The sequence below is a fragment of the Anomaloglossus baeobatrachus genome, chromosome 1 (genome assembly GCF_048569485.1).
Source record: "Anomaloglossus baeobatrachus isolate aAnoBae1 chromosome 1, aAnoBae1.hap1, whole genome shotgun sequence".
NCBI lineage: Eukaryota > Metazoa > Chordata > Amphibia > Anura > Aromobatidae > Anomaloglossus > Anomaloglossus baeobatrachus.
In genome coordinates, this window is record NC_134353.1 from 712,282,805 (window position 1) to 712,304,154 (window position 21,350).

General features: G+C 52.0%; 1 protein-coding gene across 3 annotated transcripts in view; it reads right to left on the bottom strand.

The window, feature by feature from the left end:
• The window catches only part of SMPD4 (sphingomyelin phosphodiesterase 4), a 91,375-nt gene that overhangs the window by 23,837 nt on the left and 46,188 nt on the right, over positions 1-21,350 (bottom strand). For all 3 annotated transcript variants that reach the window (XM_075321770.1, XM_075321762.1, XM_075321779.1), the window contains 2 exons: positions 8,965-9,195; positions 8,419-8,550 (listed from right to left, as the gene is read on the bottom strand). In XM_075321770.1, coding sequence (XP_075177885.1) covers positions 8,419-8,550; positions 8,965-9,195 — 363 coding nt within the window. The remainder of the gene's footprint in view (positions 1-8,418; positions 8,551-8,964; positions 9,196-21,350) is intronic.

The following is a 21,350-nucleotide window of genomic DNA, read 5'->3' on the forward strand; positions in this document are numbered from 1 at the left end:
CTGTCACAATGAGAGCATTGGCGTCTGCCTACGACGCTCCCAGGCAAAGTTATAGCCAAAATCCCCTTTGCTGGATAATTCTGATCCATGCAGGGGGAGTGGCAGTGCTCCCTCTGAGGTCACTAAGGTAGGAGGGGACCTGGATCTGCCCAGGTTGATAACCCTACTTCGGCCATTTTCCAGCGTTCTCCTGCTCGGGGGCCTGGTTGGGACAGACCTGTGAGAGAGTTCCTGGAAACCTGGTCTACAGCGCCCCCCTGTGGCCAGACACACAAGGTAACTGATGTAATTGTATACCTGTTTGTAACCCATGCTTTATCTGTAACTGTACTCTGACATAACTGTATATTCTGTAGATTCCCTATTGTATATATTGTAGTTTCTAGTGTGCTTTAGGCGATTAAATTATATAATTAATCTTGGGCTGTTCTGTTATCTCGATCTTGAATCCCACGTCTGTGTGTTCGGCTAATAGTTACCGTGAAGCGGTTGGTGGCAGCGAGTTGTGCCAAGGATTATTGTGGGGAGGCCAGTGAGATTCGGGAAGATATTATATATTCCGCCCGCGGAGGTCGGGGGAATATATACCTTACTCTCACCGGGGACCCTTCAATAATCGGCATAAGTAGTATAGCGGCCTCCTTGCTTATTGTCGGGCAATTCCATAATTGGCCTGACTATAAGAGGGGCGCTAGAGAGCGCGTCACGTGCTCTGTCTGTCGGTCGGGAGGTATAAAGGAGGGTTGACTCCTGCTTGTTACCCCCCGATTGTGACGTACTGGTAGCCAGCGCGGGGGATTTCTGAGTGACCCCCCCGGTGGTTTGTGACATATTCAGAAAATCAGAATAAACCCGTTGAATTTAAATCCGGGTTTTTTCCCTTGTAATATGTGTAAAGGGTGTTTGAATATGGATAGATCATCCTCCTTTGAAGGCAGTAAGGAAACAAAAGTATATGATATAAGAATTCATCTTACATGTGCCTCTAAAAATGTGGTCTACTTGGCAGAATGTCCCTGTGATCTTAAATACGTGGGTCTAACAACACGGGAATTAAAAATACGGGTAAGGGAACACGTAAGGGACATAGAAAAGGCCAAGACAGCGAAAGAAGGGGAACATCTTAAGTCTATCCCCAGACATTTTCAGAGATTCCATCAATGTAACCCTCGTTCTCTGAGGATAAAAGCGATTGACCAAATTAATCTGGGCCCAAGAGGTGGCGACATTGGGAAGGCACTTGCCCGTCTGGAAAGCCAATGGATTTTCAAGTTGGGTACTGTATCGCCTCATGGTCTAAACGAACATTTTGGCTTTAATTCCTTTTTAGAGTAATATGGGAATCGAGGGTCTACACAGTACCCTCCTTTTTAATGCCTTGTTTTTAGATGATTAGGATATTATTGACGTATATGTAGTGACAGCAAGTAGCGCTTAGTGTTTTCAGGAGCCTCTCTTTAGGTAAATCCTATGGGGAAGCCAATGTGGTAATGTATTGGGTGAAGTCTGTAACAAGTGTTAATTAAGTGTTTTTGTTATTGTTGCAGCGGACTTTATCCTCCTTGAAATTGGAGCTGAGGCCGGAAAGAAGTTTTTAAGAACTGGTTGGTTACCTGGAGTGAAAATGGAAGACTTCTTAAGATTTATGACGAATATCTGGGGATGAAACTGGATTACCACCCATGAAGAAAACTCTCGAAATTTACTATTATATAATGTGGTTTTTGGCTGTGGATGCAGTATTCGTTATGTGACTTTTGGGGACACAAATCGCATGAAAAGTCTCTTTTTAGGATTTTTCATGTGTCTATACAACAGCGTTTACAACCCTTCCTGTCCCAGTGTCTCCTTCTAGGGCCTTTCTGTTTTGTTTTGCTTCCTTGTTCCTTTTCTGCCTTGCCCCGCTTCTCTGCATATGATTGCGTATGCATTGGTAAAACATCCTTCATAATTCCCCTTTCCTGCGTCTTTTCTGCGGCCCCCTGTCCGGTCTCTGTCTTGTCCCACTTGACCTTCTCTTTCTGCCCGCCCCGTCCTATCCCTTCGTCCTGTGAGATGGTTCCCTTGATGAAGAGCATAGGGAGGGTATGGTTATCACCAGTATGGAAGATTAGATGTATTGTAACATTAGGTCTGATTTGTAGGTTAGGCACGTCTCACTTTTCACGAACATACGGCACATGATCCCCTGTACGCGGCCCTTTCTGACCTACCGGGTGCCCACTCCGATGTTGTGGTAATCTTGCAGCGCCCTGTGTTGTGGTTGGTTACCATGGTAGGAATACCGTGGTGGCTGACACGCAGAGTGCGCTCCAACCACCGGAACGGGGAGAGGGCTATGATGGACCTGGAGGTACAGACGGGTCCGCGTCATGATTGGGGGCGGGCTACATTTGCGTCATACATTTACATGGTAAGGGGACTCCAGAATCCGCGTCACCAGAAGTGGGCGGGCCGCACGTAACTCCCCATGTCCGCGTCACGATTGGGGGTGGGCCATATTCGCGTCATATACCTATATGGCAAGGAGATCCCGTATCCGCGTCACCGGAAGTGGGCGGGCCACACGTACTCCCTTAGGTTTACAGGATGGGATTTTGACTGGGCAGCGCGTCACTTTGGGAGGCGGGCCGGATATACGCCATTGGATGGGCGTTACCTAGAGGCTCCGGCACCACTATTAAAGGGCGCTTCTTTCAACATTATGCACACACGTCCCCTGAAGAAGTAGGGAAACGCGCGTTGGGACAACGGACGGTCACACCAGTACTAAGTCAGGTCAGTGTATCTCTACATTACCGTGGGCTGTATTAATCCTTTTGGGGAAACAATGTCTAGCAGCGGGGACGCCCGGTTACTGGGAGTTACCCTGCTGGCAAAATAATTATCCAGGTTTCACTTTCGTTGTTGTTGGCATCATTCAGCATTGTTCAGGTAGAATTAATTATATTTGTGAAAATTGGAATATAGATGCCAGGGAAAATGGTAACAGTGATTTGATTGAGTTTAGTTACATAAACAGTATTTTCCTCCAGTGATAGTTGCGGTAATGTGGAGTTACTGGTATAATATGAGTATGTTGACATGTCCAGTGTGATTACAACCTTGCTTGACACATGTAACTGTTAATATATATATATTTTTTTATATGAAAAAAATAAAGTCTAGCTTTTTAGGTAAAACACCGTCCCTAATGGTTCTTGTGGTGATAAAGTGTTTTTGGTGTAAAACCTAAGTATGAGGGTCATAGAATTTGGACAATTGATGTACACTAACTGTAGACCTGACTGTAGAAAAGACAGGATGGTCGGCAAGGAGAACGGCCAAGGAGCATGGCCGGAAGAGCGACACCAGGACAGGAAAATTCTCCAAGTCCTGTGGTAAATCTTGGCCGAGGAAGACTTCCGAGCCTGAGTCATGGTGGAGATGACCTCAGAGGGAATGCCTGAAGCCGTCAGGATCCAGGACTCAAGAGCCACGCCGTCAATCTGAGAGCCGCAGAATTCTGGCGGAAGAACGAACCTTGAGAGAGAAGGTCTGGGCGGTCCGGGAGATGCCACGGCACCTCTACGGACAGGCGGAGCAGGTCTGGGTACCAAGCTCGCCTGGGCCATTCCGGAGCAATGAGTATGACTCGACGGCCCTCCGTTCCGATCTTGCGCAGAACCCTGGGCAAGAGCGCTAGAGGGGGAAACACATAGGCCAGACGGAACTGAGACCAATCTTGAACCAGTGCGTCTGCTGCGAAGGCTTGAGGATCGTGGGAGCGAGCCACGTAAACCGGAACCTTGTTGTTGTGCCGGGATGCCATTAGATCCACTTCCGGAGTGCCCCACTTGCGGCAGATCGATCTGAACACTGACGGATGCAGGGCCCACTCGCCGCCGTCCACGGTTTGACGGCTGAGATAATCGGCCTCCCAGTTTTCCACGCCTGGGATGTGGACTGCAGATATGGTGGACTTGAAGTCCTCCGTCCATTGGAGGATTCGTTGAACCTCCAACATCGCCAGACGGCTGTGAGTCCCGCCCTGGTGATTGATGTAGGCAACCGCTGTCGCGTTGTCCGACTGAACCCGAATGTGCTTGCCCGCCAACAGGTGGTGAAAGTCTAGGAGAGCTAGAAACACAGCTCTGATCTCCAGCACATTGATCGGGAGGGCTGATTCGGACGGAGTCCAAGTGCCCTGTGCTCGGTGATGGAGAAATACTGCTCCCCAACCGGAGAGGCTGGCATCCGTGGTGAGGATCACCCAGGACGGAGTCAGGAAGGAGCGTCCCTGTGACAGGGAGAGGGGCTGAAGCCACCACTGAAGGGAGTTCCTGGCCTGTGATGACAGAGCCACCAGCCTGTCCAAGGAAGAGATCCGCTTGTCCCAACAGCGGAGAATGTCCAGCTGCAAGGGACGCAGATGGAACTGGGCAAAGGGAACCGCTTCCATTGACGCCACAATCTGACCCAGCACCTGCATGAGGTGTCTGATGGAATGACGGCGGTGCCTCAGCAGAGAGCGCACCGCCAGACGAAGGGACTGCTGTTTGACTAAGGGCAACTTGACAAGTGCCGGCAGAGTCTCGAATTGCATCCCTAGGTACATAAGTACCTGGGTCGGGGTCAGAGTGGACTTGGGCAGGTTGACAAGCCACCCGAACTGAACTAGCGTGGCGACAGTGAGAGAGACACTCCGCTGGCAGTCTACACTGGATGAGGCCTTGACTAGAAGGTCGTCCAGGTAAGGAATCACTGCCAATCCCTGGAGGTGCAGGACCGCAACCACTGCTGCCATGACCTTGGTGAACACTCGAGGGGCCGTGGCTAAGCCAAAGGGAAGAGCCACGAACTGGAAATGTTCCTCTCCGATTGCAAAGCGTAGCCAACGCTGGTGTGAGACCGCAATAGGCACATGCAGATAGGCATCTCTGATGTCGATGGATGCCAGAAAATCTCCTTGGGTCATTGAGGCAATGACCGATCTCAGAGATTCCATGCGAAAGTGCCGCACCTGAACATGCTTGTTGAGAAGCTTGAGATCCAGGATGGGCCGGAAGGAACCGTCCTTCTTGGGGACTAGAAAGAGGTTTGAGTAGAAACCGCTGAACCGTTCCCGGGCGGGAACCGGAACAATTACCCCGTTGGCCTGCAGGGATGCCATGGCCTGAGAGAAGGCGGCGGCCTTGGAGCAAGGGGGTGTGGACAGAAAAAATCTGTTTGGCGGGCTGGAAGAAAATTCTATCCTGTAGCCGTGGGAGATGATATCCCGCACCCACTGATCGGCGACGTGTTGGAACCACACGTCTCCAAAGTGGGAGAGCCTGCCACCGACCAAGGACGTTGCTGGCGCAGCCAGATAGTCAAGAGGCGGCTGTCTTAGTGGCAGCGGCTCCTCCGGTCTTTTGAGGACGCGGCTTTGCGCACCAGTTCGATTTACGATCCTTGGCTGCGGTAGTGGACGCGGTCGAGGGCTTCGAGGATGACCAGTTAGAGGAACGAAAGGAACGAAACCTCGATTGGATCCTGCCCTGGACAGGTTTCCTGGCCTTAGTTTGAGGCAAGGAAGTACTCTTCCCGCCAGTAGCCTCCATAATTATGTGATCCAGCTGTTCCCCAAACAGCCGGGACCCAGCAAAAGGGAGACTCGCAAGGTACTTTTTAGAGGAAGCGTCTGCTTTCCACTCTCGAAGCCAGGGAGTTAGCGGAGGCCACCGCCGTGCGGTGAGAAGCCTCCAGGATGGCAGACATGGCGTAGGATGCAAAAGCCGAAGCTTGAGAAGTTAAGGCCTCCATCTCAGGCATAGAGTCCCTGGTGAGGGAATGCATCTCCTCCAGAGAGGCAGAGACTGCCTTGAGAGCCCACACTGCCGCAAAAGACGGGGAGAACGAGGCTCCAGCCGCCTCATATACAGACTTGGCCAAAAGGTCAACCTGGCGGTTAGTGGGATCCTTAAGAGAAGTGCCATCAGCCACAGCTACGACTGTGCGGGCTGAGATTCTGGACACCGGAGGGTCTACTTTTGGGGAATGAGCCCATTCCTTAACCACCTCTGGTGGAAAAGGAAAACGGTCATCTGAACTACGCTTCGGAAAACGTTTGTCAGGACAGGCCCTGGGTTTGGTAACAGTGGTCTGAAAGCTGGAGTGGTTAAAAAACATACTCCTAGCTTTCTTAGGTGAGGTAAACTGGTGCATCTCTACCAGAGAGGCCTGTTCCTCTGACTCTGGTGGGTTGAGGTTCAGTACGGAGTTAATGGACGCAATCAAGTCACTAACATCCGCATCACCCTCAGACAAGTCAATGGGGTACATAGAGGTAGCGTCTGAGCCCACAGTAAACGAGTCCTCCTCGCCCTGTACCTCGGCACGTGAATCAGAGCCGTGGGAAGAGGAAGGAGAAGGGTCCCTGCGTCTCCGTTTAGGGGGACGGGGTCCTGGGACATGCTCTGGGAGCTCTGCAGAGCTAGGAGCAGCCGAAGCACCCTGAGAAGGGGGCTGATGCATGGTCAGCAGTGTCCGGGACAGCTGCCCCATGGAGTCGGCAAAAGACTGGGAAATAGCTTGTGAAAAGGATGCTACCCAAGCCGGGGGTTCAGCCACCGGGGCCGAAGCAGCCGGAGGAACCCCTGAGGAGACTCCAGGCTGAGACACAACCATATTAGCACAGGCATCACAATGTGGGTATGTGCTTGGCTCTGGCAGAATGAGCTTACATGCAGTGCATATAGCGTACATGTTTGCAGCCTTGCTCCGGGTGACAGACATGCTGCTGAGTGGAAGTTCTGCAGCAAGCAAACACTCCTGTAGAATGTCCTAAGAGTGTATAAAAAGCCCACAACCAGAGGTTGTGGCTTACCAGACCGCTCTCTGTGTGCCCTCCGGATTCCACAGCTCAAAGCCCAAGTGAAGCGTCAGCCCTCCTAAACAGCAGCAGCTGCAGTATCCAGCGCCGTCCAGTGTAAGAACGCTGAGAAAATGGCGCTGGAAGGAGGAGGGGGGCGGGTATTAGGCCAAGAGCGGGAAAACGGAGGGCCAGGGGAGATGCAGAGAGAGATACAGGGGAGGGAACATCTCCCCAGAGAGGAGTGCCCTCCCCTCTGCTGGCCGAGCGGTGGGCGGCGCCACGCTATGCCTCCTGTATGCTGACATGCAGAGAGACTGAAACCGAAACTAGGCCCAAACTGAAGCCGGGGCCTAGATTTTAAAATGCGGCCGACGAGCAGGCACCTTCGGCGCGGTTCTCAGGGGAAACCCCCAGAACCGGCCGGAATTTACAGTAACGATAAAACACATACTGTCCCCCTAATAAAAGTACCCGGGACCCCTGAAAAAACGTCTCAATACTTAGCTTTTGAGACGCAGGGCCATGTCCCTGAGGAAGGGGGGGAACGCTCCTTCCAGCAGGAACCAGACAGGGCTGCGGATGGAGACCGGTCTCCTGCAAGCAGAGAGGACCGTGATGGCTCCCACTTCAAACCAGAGCCTCTCAGAGGATGTGAAGGAGCACGGCATGTGAAGGCTCCAGCCTTGTAAAGTCAACCTTAACAGCACCGCCGACTGAGTGGGGTGTGAAGGGACATGCCGGGAGTCCAGACTGGACCCACTTTTCTTCTAATCTTGAAATCAAAAAATAAAAATGAAAAAATATCAGAGAATGCAAGTGTGTGTATCCTCCTGAAACACAAAGCATTGAACTGGGTAGATTGTCATCCAGGGAGTGTATATAGCCCGGAGGGAGGAGCTACACGTTTGAGTGTATTACTTTGTGTGTCCTCCGGAGGCGCTAGCTATACACCCCATGGTCTGGGTCTCCCATGGAAGGAACGATAAAGAAAGGGAGTGATTTGACCTTTTTTACAGGATCTTAAAAACGTTTTCCTTTTACACTTTTTATAGTTTTTACTTGTCCCTTTACATGACTTGAAGCTGTGATACTCTGATCACTTGTGCTATACAGAGGTACAGAGCAATGCTTCAGCACAGCAGAAATGCTAATCTCCTGTGAATGCTGGCGTTCACAGGAACTACGTCATGACCATGATAGATGTCATCGGCTGACCCCCAAGCTATCATGACAACGTTACGGGGCCGCCAATGGGAGTGGGGAATGGCGTATGTTAAATCCGGCTATCAGAGACAGACAACGGGATTTAACTAGTTGACAGATGCAGCTGGATTTCTGCACACATCTGCTGATCAGATCAGCCAATATGTGCGGGGAAACATGTGGACTCACCGTGCAAGCCAGCATCAAAGGGATAAACACAACCTTGGACGTACTGGTGCGTCCAAGCTCTTGAAGGGGTTAAAGGAAAGTAGATTATTAATATATAAAACAGAGGATATTCAACATGAAGCATCATTGTGCTAAACCCTTTTACAACAACTCAGACACCTGGCAATAGAAACCTGTATTCCATCATTTACCTGCTGTCTGCCCAATGGGGTCAGGGAAACTCCATTTTCGTTTTGTATATAATCAGGCAGTTGATTCCTCTGGTTTTCATCCTGTGCGTTCCCCAAGTTTACTGAAAGGTGACTGAGTTGAGCAGAATTCAGCTGAGAAGAAAATACAAAAACCAGACTATAGTGAAGATTTTTCATACATCGAAGCCACATACAACCTATTATAAAGTGCAAAATATGAGGCTGCTTTTACAATTACTATACAGCTTAAATAAGGAGGTAACTGCACTAATTTATACATTCTATGAGAATGGCATAATTGGTCATAGATCATTGGGTTAATTACCAGGTCATACTCCTGCTTGCACCTTCTCTGGCATGTTATGGAAACCTTCAGTATAATTGAATGTATTCTCACACAGACAGAGAATAGATTCCAGCATGGACAAATCAGGTCCTCAAGACTGAGGTGTGCACTTGACCAAAGGACCGTGAACTGTCCAAAGACAACTCATTTCTTCAATATTACAATTAACCCGTGGTTTAGAAATTCATATTCAGACTTACCCGAAAAATTTGACAGAGATACTCCAACGCTTTCTCCAGGTGTTCATCAGTTTTCCGAATACTATCGAACCCGACCTCATCAAGGTCATTCCCTGTGTAAGTATTGTTCTGATCCTGGCTGTTTAACCCAAACCAGGAGAATAGTGTCTGGCTGCCTGTATCCGGATACTGCTCCGAGATGGATTTAGCAGTTTGCTTGGCTTGTATGATCAATTGAGCAAGTCTAAGAACCTGTGCATAAAAGTGAATAAATGGAATTAAACATGCCAAAAAGCAATAAGACGTGCATTATTATATGCTGCATATCAATGTACAGGAATTTAAATGCGCTTATATGAATGCTTCCTAATAAATACCTTAAATAATTCTCAAAGTTAGTGATATATAGTTAGATCCAGAAATATTTGGACAGTGACTGAATCTTCATGATTTGGTCTCTGTAGGCCGGTATTTTTTTACTTAAAAGGTGAAACAACAGATATAATTGATGTGGAGACTTTCAGGGTTAATGAAAGAAGTTGGACAAAAAAAAGAGAATTTTGTTTACTTATCGTAAATTCTTTTTCTTATAGTTCCGACATGGGAGACCCAGACCATGGGTGTATAGCTTCTGCCTCAGGAGGACACACAAAGTACTACACTAAAAAGTGTAGCTCCTCCCTCCTAGCATATACACCCCCTGGATAACCAAATATAGCCAGTTTAGTGCAAAAGCTGAAGGAGGACATCCACCCACAAGTAGAGATAGAGCAAAACCCGGAACAACCGGAACCTCTGTCTACAACAACAGCCGGTGAAAACACACGGAACAAGAAAACTGCCAACAGGCAACAGGGAGGGTGCTGGGTCTCCCATGTCGGAACTATAAGAAAAAGAATTTACGGTAAGTAAACAAAATTCTCTTTTTCTTCATTGTTCCTTATGGGAGACCCAGACCATGGGACGTCTCAAAGCAGTCCATGGGTGGGAATAAACAGAAAACTGAGAAGTAGGAGAAACCTAACTTCACAAATGGGCGACAGCCGCCTGAAGGATGCGTCTGCCCAAGCTCGCATCTGCCGAAGCATGAGCATGCACTTGGTAGTGCTTCGAAAAGGTATGCAGACTGGACCAAGTGGCAGCCTGACAGACCTGCTGAGCCGTAGCCTGGTGCCTGAAAGCCCAAGTGGCACCGACAGCTCTGGTCGAGTGTGCCTTGATCCCCGGCGGGGGAGGCACTTGAGTGCACTGGTAGGCATCGGAAATGGCCGACCTAATCCAACGAGCTAGGGTCTGCTTAGAAGCCGAGAGGCCCTTACGCCGACCAGTGGTCAGCACAAAAAGAGAGGTGCACCGCCTAAGAGCAGCGGTGCGAGACACATAGATCCGGAGCGCCCGCACCAGATCCAGAGTATGCAACGCTTTTTCAAAGCGATGAACAGGAGCCGGACAAAAGGAAGGCAGGGAAATATCCTGGTTAAGGTGGAAAGGAAATACCACCTTAGGAAGAAAGTCCGGAGTCGGACGGAGAACCACCTGGTCTTGATGAAAAACCAAAAAAGGTGACTCCGAAGAGAGCGCAGCCAAATCAGAGACTCTCCTGAGGGAAGTTATGGCCACTAGAAAGACCACTTTCTGTGAAAGACGAGACAAAGAAACCTCCCTAAGTGGCTCAAAAGGGGGTTTCTGCAAGGCCGTGAGGACCAGATTAAGGTCCCAGGGATCCAGAGGCCGCCGGTAAGGCGGAATGATGTGAGATGCGCCCTGCATGAAGGTGCGCACCTGAGCCAGCCGGGCGATACGCCGCTGGAACAACACTGACAGAGCCGAGACCTGTCCCTTGAGGGAATTGAGGGATAGTCCTAGCTGCAGACCAGACTGCAGGAAGGACAGAAGGGTCGGCAGGGAAAAAGGCCAAGGAGCATGGCTGGAAGAGCGACACCAGGACAGGAAAATTCTCCAGGTCCTGTGATAAATCTTGGCCGAGGAAGACTTCCGAGCCCGAGTCATAGTGGAGATGACTTCAGGAGGGATACCAGAAGTCGTCAAGATCCAGGACTCAAGAGCCACGCCGTCAATCTGAGAGCCGCAGAATTCTGGCGGAAAAACGGACCTTGTGAGAGAAGGTCTGGACGGTCCGGAAGATGCCACGGCACCTCTACGGACAGATGGAGCAGGTTTGGGTACCAAGCTCGCCTGGGCCAGTCTGGAGCAATGAGGATGACCCGACGGCACCCCATTCTGATCTTGCGCAGGACTCTGGGCAAGAGAGCTAGAGGAGGAAACACGTAAGACAGACGAAACTGGGACCAATCTTGAACCAGCACGTCCGCTGCAAAGGCCTGAGGATCGTGGGAGCGAGCCACGTAAACCGGAACCTTGTTGTTGTGCCGGGATGCCATTGGATCCACTTCCGGAGTGCCCCACTTGCGGCAGATTGTCCGAAACACTGCCGGATGCAGAGCCCACTCGCCGCTGTCCACGGCTTGACGGCTGAGATAATCTGCCTCCCAGATTTCCACGCCTGGGATGTGGACTGCGGATATGGTGGACTTGGAGTCCTCCGTCCACTGAAGGATGCGTTGAACCTCCAACATTGCCAGGCGGCTGCGTGTCCCGCCCTGGTGATTGATGTAGGCAACCGCTGTCGCGTTGTCTGACTGGACTCGAATGTGCTTGCCCGCCAACAGGTGGTGAAAGGCTACGAGAGCTAGGAGCACAGCCCTGATTTCCAGCACATTGATCGAGAGGGCTGATTCGGACGGAGTCCAAGTGCCCTGTGCTCGGTGGTGGAGATATACTGCTCCCCAGCCGGAAAGACTGGCATCCGTGGTGAGAATCACCCAGGACGGGGCCAGGAAAGAGCGTCCCTGAGACAGAGAGAGAGGCCGAAGCCACCACTGAAGGGAGCCCCCCAACCTGTGCAAGGAAGAGGTCCGCTTGTCCCAACAGCGGAGAATGTCCAGCTGCAGAGGACGCAGATGGAACTGGGCAAAGGGAACCGCTTCCATTGACGCCACCATCTGACCCAGCACCTGCATTAGGTGCCTGATGGAATGACGGCGGGGTCTCAGCAGAGAGCGCACCGCCAGATGGAGAGACTGCTGTTTGACTAAGGGCAACTTCACAAGTGCCGGCAGAGTCTCGAACTGCATCCCCAGGTACGTGAGACTCTGGGTCGGAGTCAGAGTGGATTTGGGCAGATTGACAATCCACCCGAATTGGGCTAGAGTGGCAAGAGTGAGCGAGACACTCCGCTGACAGTCTGCACTGGATGAAGCCTTGACTAGAAGGTCGTCCAGGTAAGGAATCACTGCCAACCCCTGGAGGTGCAGAACCGCAACCACTGCTGCCATGACCTTGGTGAATACTCGAGGGGCCGTGGCTAACCCGAAGGGGGGAGCCACGAACTGGAAATGTTCCTCTCCGATTGCAAAATGTAGCCAACGCTGGTGTGACACTGCGATTGGCACAGGCAGATAGGCATCTCTGATGTCGATGGATGCCAGGAAGTCTCCTTGGGTCATTGAGGCAATGACTGATCGCAGAGACTCCATGCGAAAATGCCGCACCTGAACATGCTTGTTGAGAAGCTTGAGATCCAGGATGGGCCGGAAGGAACCGTCCTTTTTGGGGACTAGGAAGAGATTTGAGTAGAAACCTCTGAACCGTTCCCGGGCGGGAACCGGTACAATTACTCCGCTGGCCTGCAAGGATGCCACGGCCTGTGAGAAGGCGGCGGCCTTGGAGCAGGGGGGAGTTGACAGAAAAAATCTGTTTGGCGGGCTGGAAGAGAATTCTATCCTGTAGCCGTGGGAGATGATATCCCGCACCCACTGATCGGAGACGTGTTGAAACCACACGTCGCCAAAGTGGGAGAGCCTGCCACCGACCAAGGACGATTCTGGCGCGGCCAGATAGTCAAGAGGAGGCTGCCTTGGTGGCAGCAGCTCCAGCGGTCTTCTGGGGACGCGGCTTCGTGCGCCAGTTGGGCTTCTGGTCCTTGGCTGAGTTAGTGGACGAGGCCAAGGGCTTAGAGGACGACCAGTTGGAGGAACGAAAGGAACGAAACCTCGACTGGTTCCTGCCCTGGACAGGTTTCCTGGCTTTAGTCTGTGGCAAGGAAGTGCTCTTCCCGACAGTAGCCTCCTTAATAATCTCGTCCAATTGTTCACCGAACAGCCTGGACCCAGCAAATGGGAGCCCAGCAAGGTACTTCTTTGAAGAAGCGTCTGCCTTCCACTCCCGAAGCCACAAGATCCTGCGGATAGCGAGGGAATTAGCCGAAGCCACTGCAGTGCGGTGAGAAGCCTCCAGCATGGCAGACATGGCGTAGGATGAAAAGGCCGAAGCCTGAGAAGTTAAGGCAACCATTTCAGGCATGGAGTCCCTGGTGAGGGAATGCATCTCCTCCAGAGAAGCAGAGATGGCCTTGAGAGCCCACACTGCAGCAAAAGATGGGGAGAACGAGGCCCCTGCCGCCTCATATACAGATTTGGCCAAAAGGTCAACCTGTCGGTCAATGGGATCCTTAAGTGAGGTGCCGTCGGCCACTGATACAACTGTCCGGGCTGAGATTCTAGACACCGGAGGATCTACCTTTGGTGAATGAGCCCACTCCTTGACCACCTCTGGTGGAAAGGGAAAACGGTCATCAGAACTACGCTTTGGGAAGCGTTTGTCAGGACAGGCCCTGGGCTTGGCCACAGTGGCCTGAAAACTGGAGTGGTTAAAGAACACACTACTTGTTCTCTTAGGCAAGGTAAACTGGTGCTTTTCTGCCAGAGAGGGTTGCTCCTCTGATACTGGCGGATTGAGGTCCAGTACGGAATTAATGGACACAATCAAATCACTAACATCCGCATCACCCTCGGTCAGATCAATGGGGCACATGGAGGTAGCGTCCGAGCCCCCAGTAAAGACATCCTCCTCGTCCTGCGAGTCGGCTCGTGAATCGGAGCCGCGGGACGAGGAAGGAGAGGGGACCCTGCGTCTCCTTTTAGGAGAACGGGGTCTGGGAGCAGATGAAGAATCCTCTGTGAGCTCTGCAGAGCGAGCCGAAGCAGCAGAGGCGCCCCGAGAAGGGAGCTGATGCATGCTCAGCAGAGTCCGGGACAGCTGTCCCATGGAGTCAGCAAAGGACTGGGAGATAGACTTAGAGAAGGATTCTACCCAAGCCGGGGGTTCAGCCACCGGGTCCGGAGCAGCCTTAGGGACCACTGGGGAGACTCCAGGCTGAGGCACCATCATGTTAGAGCAGGCATCACAATGTGGATATGTGCTCGGTTCAGGCAGTACGAGCTTACATGCAGTGCATATGGAGTACAGCCTTGCAGCCTTGCTTCTCGTGTGAGACATGCTGCTGAGGTGGGGGCTCTGAGCCAGAATGACCCCCAGAGAGTGTATAAGAAAAGTCCACAACCGGAGGTTGTGGCTTACCAGCCCGTTTGTGTGCCCTCCGGATCCCACAGCTCGGACCCCCAGACAGATTAGCAGAGATGCTGCAGCCAGCGCCGACCAGTCTGCAGAACGCTGAGAAAATGGCGCCGGAGCGAGTATAGGGGGCGGGGCCTAGTCAAAGAGCGAGATCCGGAGGGCCAAGGAGATATACAGGGGAGGGAAACATCTTCTCAGAGAGGAGTGTCCTCCCCTATGCCGAACGGCCGGTGGGCGGAGCCGCACTGTCCCTCTGCATGACTGACATGCAGGGGCAGTGAAAACGAAAGTAGGCCGCAGGCGAAGCCGGGGCCTAAATTTTTCAATGCGGCCGGCGAGCAGGCACCCTCGGCGCGGTTCTCAGGTGAAAACCAGAGAACCGGCCGGAAATCACAGCAAAGTTAAATAACACACTCTCCCCACAATAAAAGCACAAGGGACCCCCCAATAACGTCTCAAATACTTAGCTTATGAGACGCAGGGCCAGGTCCCTGAGGGATGAGTGCTCCGTCCGGCAGGATCCTGAGAGGGCTGCGGATGGAGACCGGTCTCCTGCAAGGCAGTGAGAACCGTGTTGGCTCCCACTTCAAGCCAGAGCCCGAGGGATGGTGAAGGAGCGCGGCATGTAAGGCTCCAGCCTTGCAAATCAACCTTAACAGCACCGCCGACACAGTGGGGTGAGAAGGGACATGCCGGGAGTCCAGACTTGGACCCGCTTTTCTTCAAACTCTTTAAAATCAAAAATCAGATGAGAATGCATGTGTGGATGTGTGCCTCCTGAACACAAAGCATTGAACTGGCTATATTTGGTTATCCAGGGGGTGTATATGCTAGGAGGGAGGAGCTACACTTTTTAGTGTAGTACTTTGTGTGTCCTCCGGAGGCAGAAGCTATACACCCATGGTCTGGGTCTCCCATAAGGAACGATGAAGAAATATCCTATGAAACATTTGCATCCATTTTTCTACAAATTAACTTTACAATAAATAAAATGTTAATTTTTAATGCAGAATCATTTGCAGGCAGTGACTCCCTGAAGTCTGGAAGCCATGGACATCAACAAACGCTGGATTTCCTCCTTTGTGATGCTATGCCGGGCTTTACTGCTGTTGACCTCAGTTGCTAGTTTTTGGGTTAGCCTTAAGTTTTGACGTAATCATGTGAAATGCAGCTCGATGGGGTTGGGATCTGGGGATTTGCTCGACCATTGCAGAATATCCCACTTTTTTGCTTTCGCAATATATGTTTCAACCTTGCTACATTTGGTGGAATCTGAGCAGAAAGCATAGCCATGTGTACTTCAGAATTCATCCGGATGCTTCTGTCTTCAGTCATATCAGCAATAACTCATGACCCAGTGCCATTGGAAGCCATATATGCCCAGCCATTAAACTACCTCCACCATGTGTTACAGAGGATGTGGTGTGCTTTGGATCATGAGCTGTTCCAAGCCTTCTCCATACTTTCTTTTTCCCACAGTTTGATGTTAGTTTCATCTGTCCAAAGAATGATTTTCCAGAACTGGACTTCTTTAGATGGTTTTTGGCAAAGTCTAATCTGGCCTTTCTAATTTAAAGGCTGATTAATGGTTTGTACATTGAATTGAATCCTCTATTTGCTCTCAGGAAGTCTTCTCTTTATGGTAGGCCTATATAATGAAACACCTTCTTCCTGGAGAGAGTGTCCTTCATTTTGGTGAATTCTGAGATCATCCATCACTATTGTCTTCTGAGGACATCCAGGCTTTTTTGATTGACCAGCCTCATTGGTGCGCACTTTTTCTTCTTTTTTTTCTCCAGCCTAATGATGGCTGTTTTTCTTCCATTGAGAGCTTGTTTGACCAGTGGGTTCACATCAATAGCTTTAAAAAGCAAAGGCAACACATGGAATTCAGCTCCAGACCTTTTACCTGCTTAATTGATGATGTACCAATATGGAAAAAGAGAATTTTGTTTACTTATTGTAAATTCTTTTTCTTATAGTTCCGTCTTGGGAGACCCAGACCTTGGGTGTTTAGCTTCTGCCTCCGGAGGACACACAAAAGTACTACACCTAAAAGTGTAGCTCCTCCCTCTGAGCCTATACACCCCCTGGTGAGCCAGTCCCAGCCAGTTTAGTGCAAAAGCTGAAGGAGAATAGCCACCAACAAGTAGAACAGAGTAAGAGCCGGAACAACCGGAGACTCTGTCCACGACAACAGCCGATGAAAACACGCGGAACAAGGAAATTGCCAAAAGGCAACAGAGAGGGTGCTGGGTCTCCCAAGACGGAACTATAAGAAAAAGTATTTACGGTAAGTAAACAAAATTCTCTTTTTCTTTATCGTTCCTTTGGGAGACCCAGACCTTGGGACGTTCCAAAGCAGTCCCTGGGTGGGAAATAAACAGAAAAACTAAGAAGTAGGCAGAACCTAACTTCACAAATGGGCGACCGCCGCCTGAAGGATGCGTCTGCCCAAGCTCGCATCTGCCGAAGCATGAGCATGCACTTGGTAGTGCTTCGAGAAGGTATGCAGGCTAGCCCAAGTGGCAGCCTGACAGACTTGTTGAGCCGTAGCCTGGTGCCTAAAAGCCCAAGAGGTACCGACAGCTCTGGTCGAGTGTGCTTTGATCCCCGGCGGGGGAGGCGCCTGCGTACTCTGGTAGGTGTCCGAAATGGTCGACCTAATCCAACGGGCTAAGGTCGGCTTAGAAGCAGGGAGGCCCTTGCGCCGACCTGTGGTTAGCACAAAAAGAGAGGTGCACCGCCTAAGCGCAGCGGTGCGAGACATATAGATCCGGAGAGCACGTACCAGATCTAGAGTATGTAGAGCTTTTTCAAAGCGATGAACAGGGGCCGGACAGAAGGAAGGTAAGGTAATGTCCTGGTTAAGGTGGAAGGGAGAGACCACCTTAGGAAGAAAGTCCGGAGTCGGACGGAGAACCACCTTGTCTTGATGAAAGACTAAAAAAGGTGACTCCGAGGAGAGCGCAGCCAAATCAGAGACTCTCCTGAGAGACGTTATGGCAACCAGAAAGGCCACTTTCTGTGAAAGAGACGGTACAAAGAAACCTCCCTAAGAGGCTCAAAGGGGGGTTTCTGCAAAACCGTGAGAACCAAGTTAAGGTCCCAGGGGTCCAAGGGCCGCCGGTAAGGCGGAATGATGTGAGACGCGCCCTGCATGAAGGTGCGGACCTGAGCCAGCCGAGCGAGACGCTGCTGGAACAGAACTGACAGAGCCGAAACTTGACCCTTGAGAGAGTTGAGGGACAGTCCTAGCTGCAGACCGGACTGTAGAAAAGACAGAAGGGTCGGCAAGGAGAATGGCCAAGGAGGATGGCCGGTAGAGCGACACCAGGACAGGAAAATCTTCCAAGTCCTGTGATAGATCTTAGCGGAGGAAGACTTACGGGCCCGAGTCATAGTGGAGATGACTTCAGGGGGAATACCAGAAGCCGTCAAAATCCAGGAGTCAAGAGCCACGCCGTCAATTTGAGGGCCGCAGAATTCGGGTGGAAAAACGGACCTTGCGAGAGTAGGTCTGGACGGTCTGGGAGATGCCACGTCATCTCTACGGACAGTTGGAGCAGGTCCGGATACCAAGCTCGCCTGGGCCAGTCTGGTGCAATGAGGATGACTCGACGACCCTCCATTCTGATTTTGCGCAGGACTGTGGGCAAGAGAGCTAGAGGGGGAAACACGTAGGACAGAGGAAACTGGGACCAGTCCTGAACCAGAGCGTCCGCGGCGAAGGCCTGAGGATCGTGGGAGCGAGCCACGTAAACAGGAACTTTGTTGTTGTGACGGGATGCCATTAGGTCCACGTCCGGAGTGCCTCATTTGCGGCAGATAGACTGAAATACTGCCGGGTGCAGGGACCACTCGCCACCGTCCACGCTTTGACGGCTGAGATAATCTGCCTCCCAGTTGTCCACGCCTGGGATGTGGACTGCGGATATGGTGGACCTGGAGTCCTCTGCCCATTGAAGAATGCGTTGTACCTCCATCATTGCCAGGCGGCTGCGTGTCCCACCTTGATGGTTGATGTAGGCAACCGCTGTCGCGTTGTCTGACTGGACTCGAATGTGCCTGCCCGCCAGCAGGTGGTGAAATGCTAAGAGAGCTAGAAAAACGGCTCTGGTTTCCAGCACATTGATTGAAAGGGCTGACTCGGACGGAGTCCAAGTGCCCTGTGCTCTGTGGTGGAGACATACCGCTCCCCATCCGGATAGACTGGCATCCGTGGTGAGAATCACCCAGGACGGGGCCAGGAAGGAGCACCCTTGGGATAGGGAGAGGGGCCGAAGCCACCACTGAAGAGAGCTCCTGGTCCGTGGCGACAGAGCCACTAACTTGTGTAAGGAGGAAGGCCGCTTGTCCCAACAGCGGAGAATGTCCAGCTGCAGGGGGCGCAGATGGAACTGGGCAAAGGGAACAGCCTCCATGGACGCCACCATTTGACCCAGCACCTGCATCAGACGCCTGAGGGTATAACGGCGGGGCCTCAGGAGAGAGCGCACCGCCAACTGGAGTGACAGCTGTTTGTCTAAGGGCAACTTCACAAGTGTCGGCAGAGTCTCGAACTGCATCCCTAGGTACGTGAGACTCTGGGTCGGAGTCAGGGTGGATTTGGGAAGATTGACAAGCCACCCGAATTGGGCTAGAGTGGCGAGAGTGAGCGAGACACTCCACTGACAGTCTGCGCTGGATGGAGCCTTGACTAGAAGGTCGTCCAGGTAAGAGAGTACTGCCAACCCCTGGAGGTGCAGAACCGCAATCACTGCTGCCATGACCTTGGTGCATACCCGAGGGGCCGTGGCTAATCCGAAGGGGAGAGCCACGAATTGGAAATGATCTTCTCTTATTGCAAAGCGTAGCCAACGCTGGTGTGAAACTGCAATTGGCACATGTAGATAGGCATCTCTGATGTCGATGGATGCCAGGAAATCCCCTTGGGTCATTGAGGCAATGACTGATCGCAGAGACTCCATGCGAAAGTGCCGCACCCGAACATGCTTGTTGAGAAGCTTGAGATCCAGGATGGGCCGGAAGGTACCGTCCTTTTTGGGGACTAGGAAGAGGTTTGAGTGAAAACCTCTGAACCGTTCCCGGGCGGGAACTGGTACAATTGCTCTGTTGGCCTGCAAGGCTGCCACGGCCTGTGAGAAGGCGGCGGCCTTGGAGCAGGGGGGAGTTGAGAGAAAAAATCTGTTTGGCGGGCTGGAAGAGAATTCTATCCTGTAGCCGTGAGAGATGATATCTCTCACCCACTGATCGGAGACTTGTTGAAACCAAGCGTCGCCAAAGTGGGAGAGCCTGCCACCGACTAAGGACGTTGCTGGAGCGGGCAGAGAGTCACGAGGAGGCTGCCTTAGTGGCAAGACCTCCTGCGGTCTTCTGTGGACGCGCTTTTGAGCGCCAGTTGGATTTCTGGTCCTTAGCTGAGTTAGCGGATGAGGCAGAGGGCTTAGAGGACGACCAGTTGGAGGAACGAAAGGAGCGAAACCTCGACTGAATCCTACCCTGGGCAGGTTTCCTGGTCTTGGTTTGTGGCATGGAAGTACTCTTTCCGCCAGTAGCCTCTTTAATAATTTCATCCAGCTGTTCACCGAACAGCCGGGAACCAGCAAACGGGAGCCCAGCAAGGTACTTCTTTGAAGAAGCAGCTGCCTTCCACTCTCGAAGCCACAAGATCCTGCGGATAACGAGGGAATTAGCCGAAGCCACCGCAGTGCGGTGAGAAGCCTCTAGCATGGCAGACATGGCATAAGAAGAAAAAGCTGAAGCTTGAGAAGTTAAGGCAACCATCTCGGGCAGAGATTCCCTGGTGAGGGAATGCATCTCCTCTAGAGAAGCAGAGATGGCTTTGAGGGCCCACACTGCTGCAAAAGTTGGGGAAAACGCGGCCCCCGCCGCTTCATACACGGATTTAGCCAGAAGGTCAATCTGATGGTCAGTGGCATCCCTAAGGGAAGTGCCATCAGCCACCGACACAACGGTCCGGGCTGAAAGCCCCGACACCGGAGGGTCTACCTTTGGGGAGTGAGCCCACTCCTTGACCACCTCAGGTGGAAAGGGAAAACGGTCATCAGAACTACGCTTTGGGAAGCGTTTGTCAGGACAGGCCCGGGGTTTGGCCACAGCGGTCTGAAAACTGGAGTGGTTAAAGAACACACTCTTTACTCTCTTAGGCGAGGTAAACTGGTGCTTTTCTGCCAGAGAGGGTTGCTCCTCTGATACTGGCGGACCGGAGCGAAGAGAGGGGGCGGGACGGGGGCGTCCCTGTAGGAAAGCGGGATCTGGAAAGCCATAGAGACCTGCAGGGGGGGGAGTCACGCACAAGCAGTGGGGAGTGTCCCTCCCCTGTGCAGGACGGCCGCCGGGCGGAGCCGTGCCTGTCCCCGTGCATGAGTCACCTGCAAGGGCAGGTAACAAAAACTAGGCCTACGGCGAAGCCGGGGCCTAAATTTGAGCAGCGAGGCCGACGCGCAGGCACCATCGGCGCGGTTCTCGGGCGAAAAGCCAGAGAACCCGCCGGAAATGCCAAAACAAATACAGCAAACACACTCTCCCCACACAATAAAGGACAGGAACCCCCAACATATGAACGTCTCAGGTACTTAGCTGCTGAGACGCAGGGCCAGGTCCCTGGGGATGAGTGCTCCGGTCCAGCAGGGTCCTGAAGGGGCTGTGGACGGAGACCGGACTCCTGCCAGGCATGGAGACCGCGCTGGCTCCCACTTCAATCCAGAGCCCAGGAGGGATGGTGAAAGAGCACGGCATGTAAGGCTCCAGCCTTGGAAATCAACCTTACAACACCACCGACACAGTGGGGTGAGAAGGGATATGCCGGGAGTCCAGACGTGGACCCGCACTTCTTCAATCTTTTTCCAAAAATAAAAAAAAAAAAATCAAAAAAAAAAAATCATGTGTGTGGATGTATGCCTTCTGAACACAAAGCGATAAACTGGCTGGGACTGGCTTACCAGGGG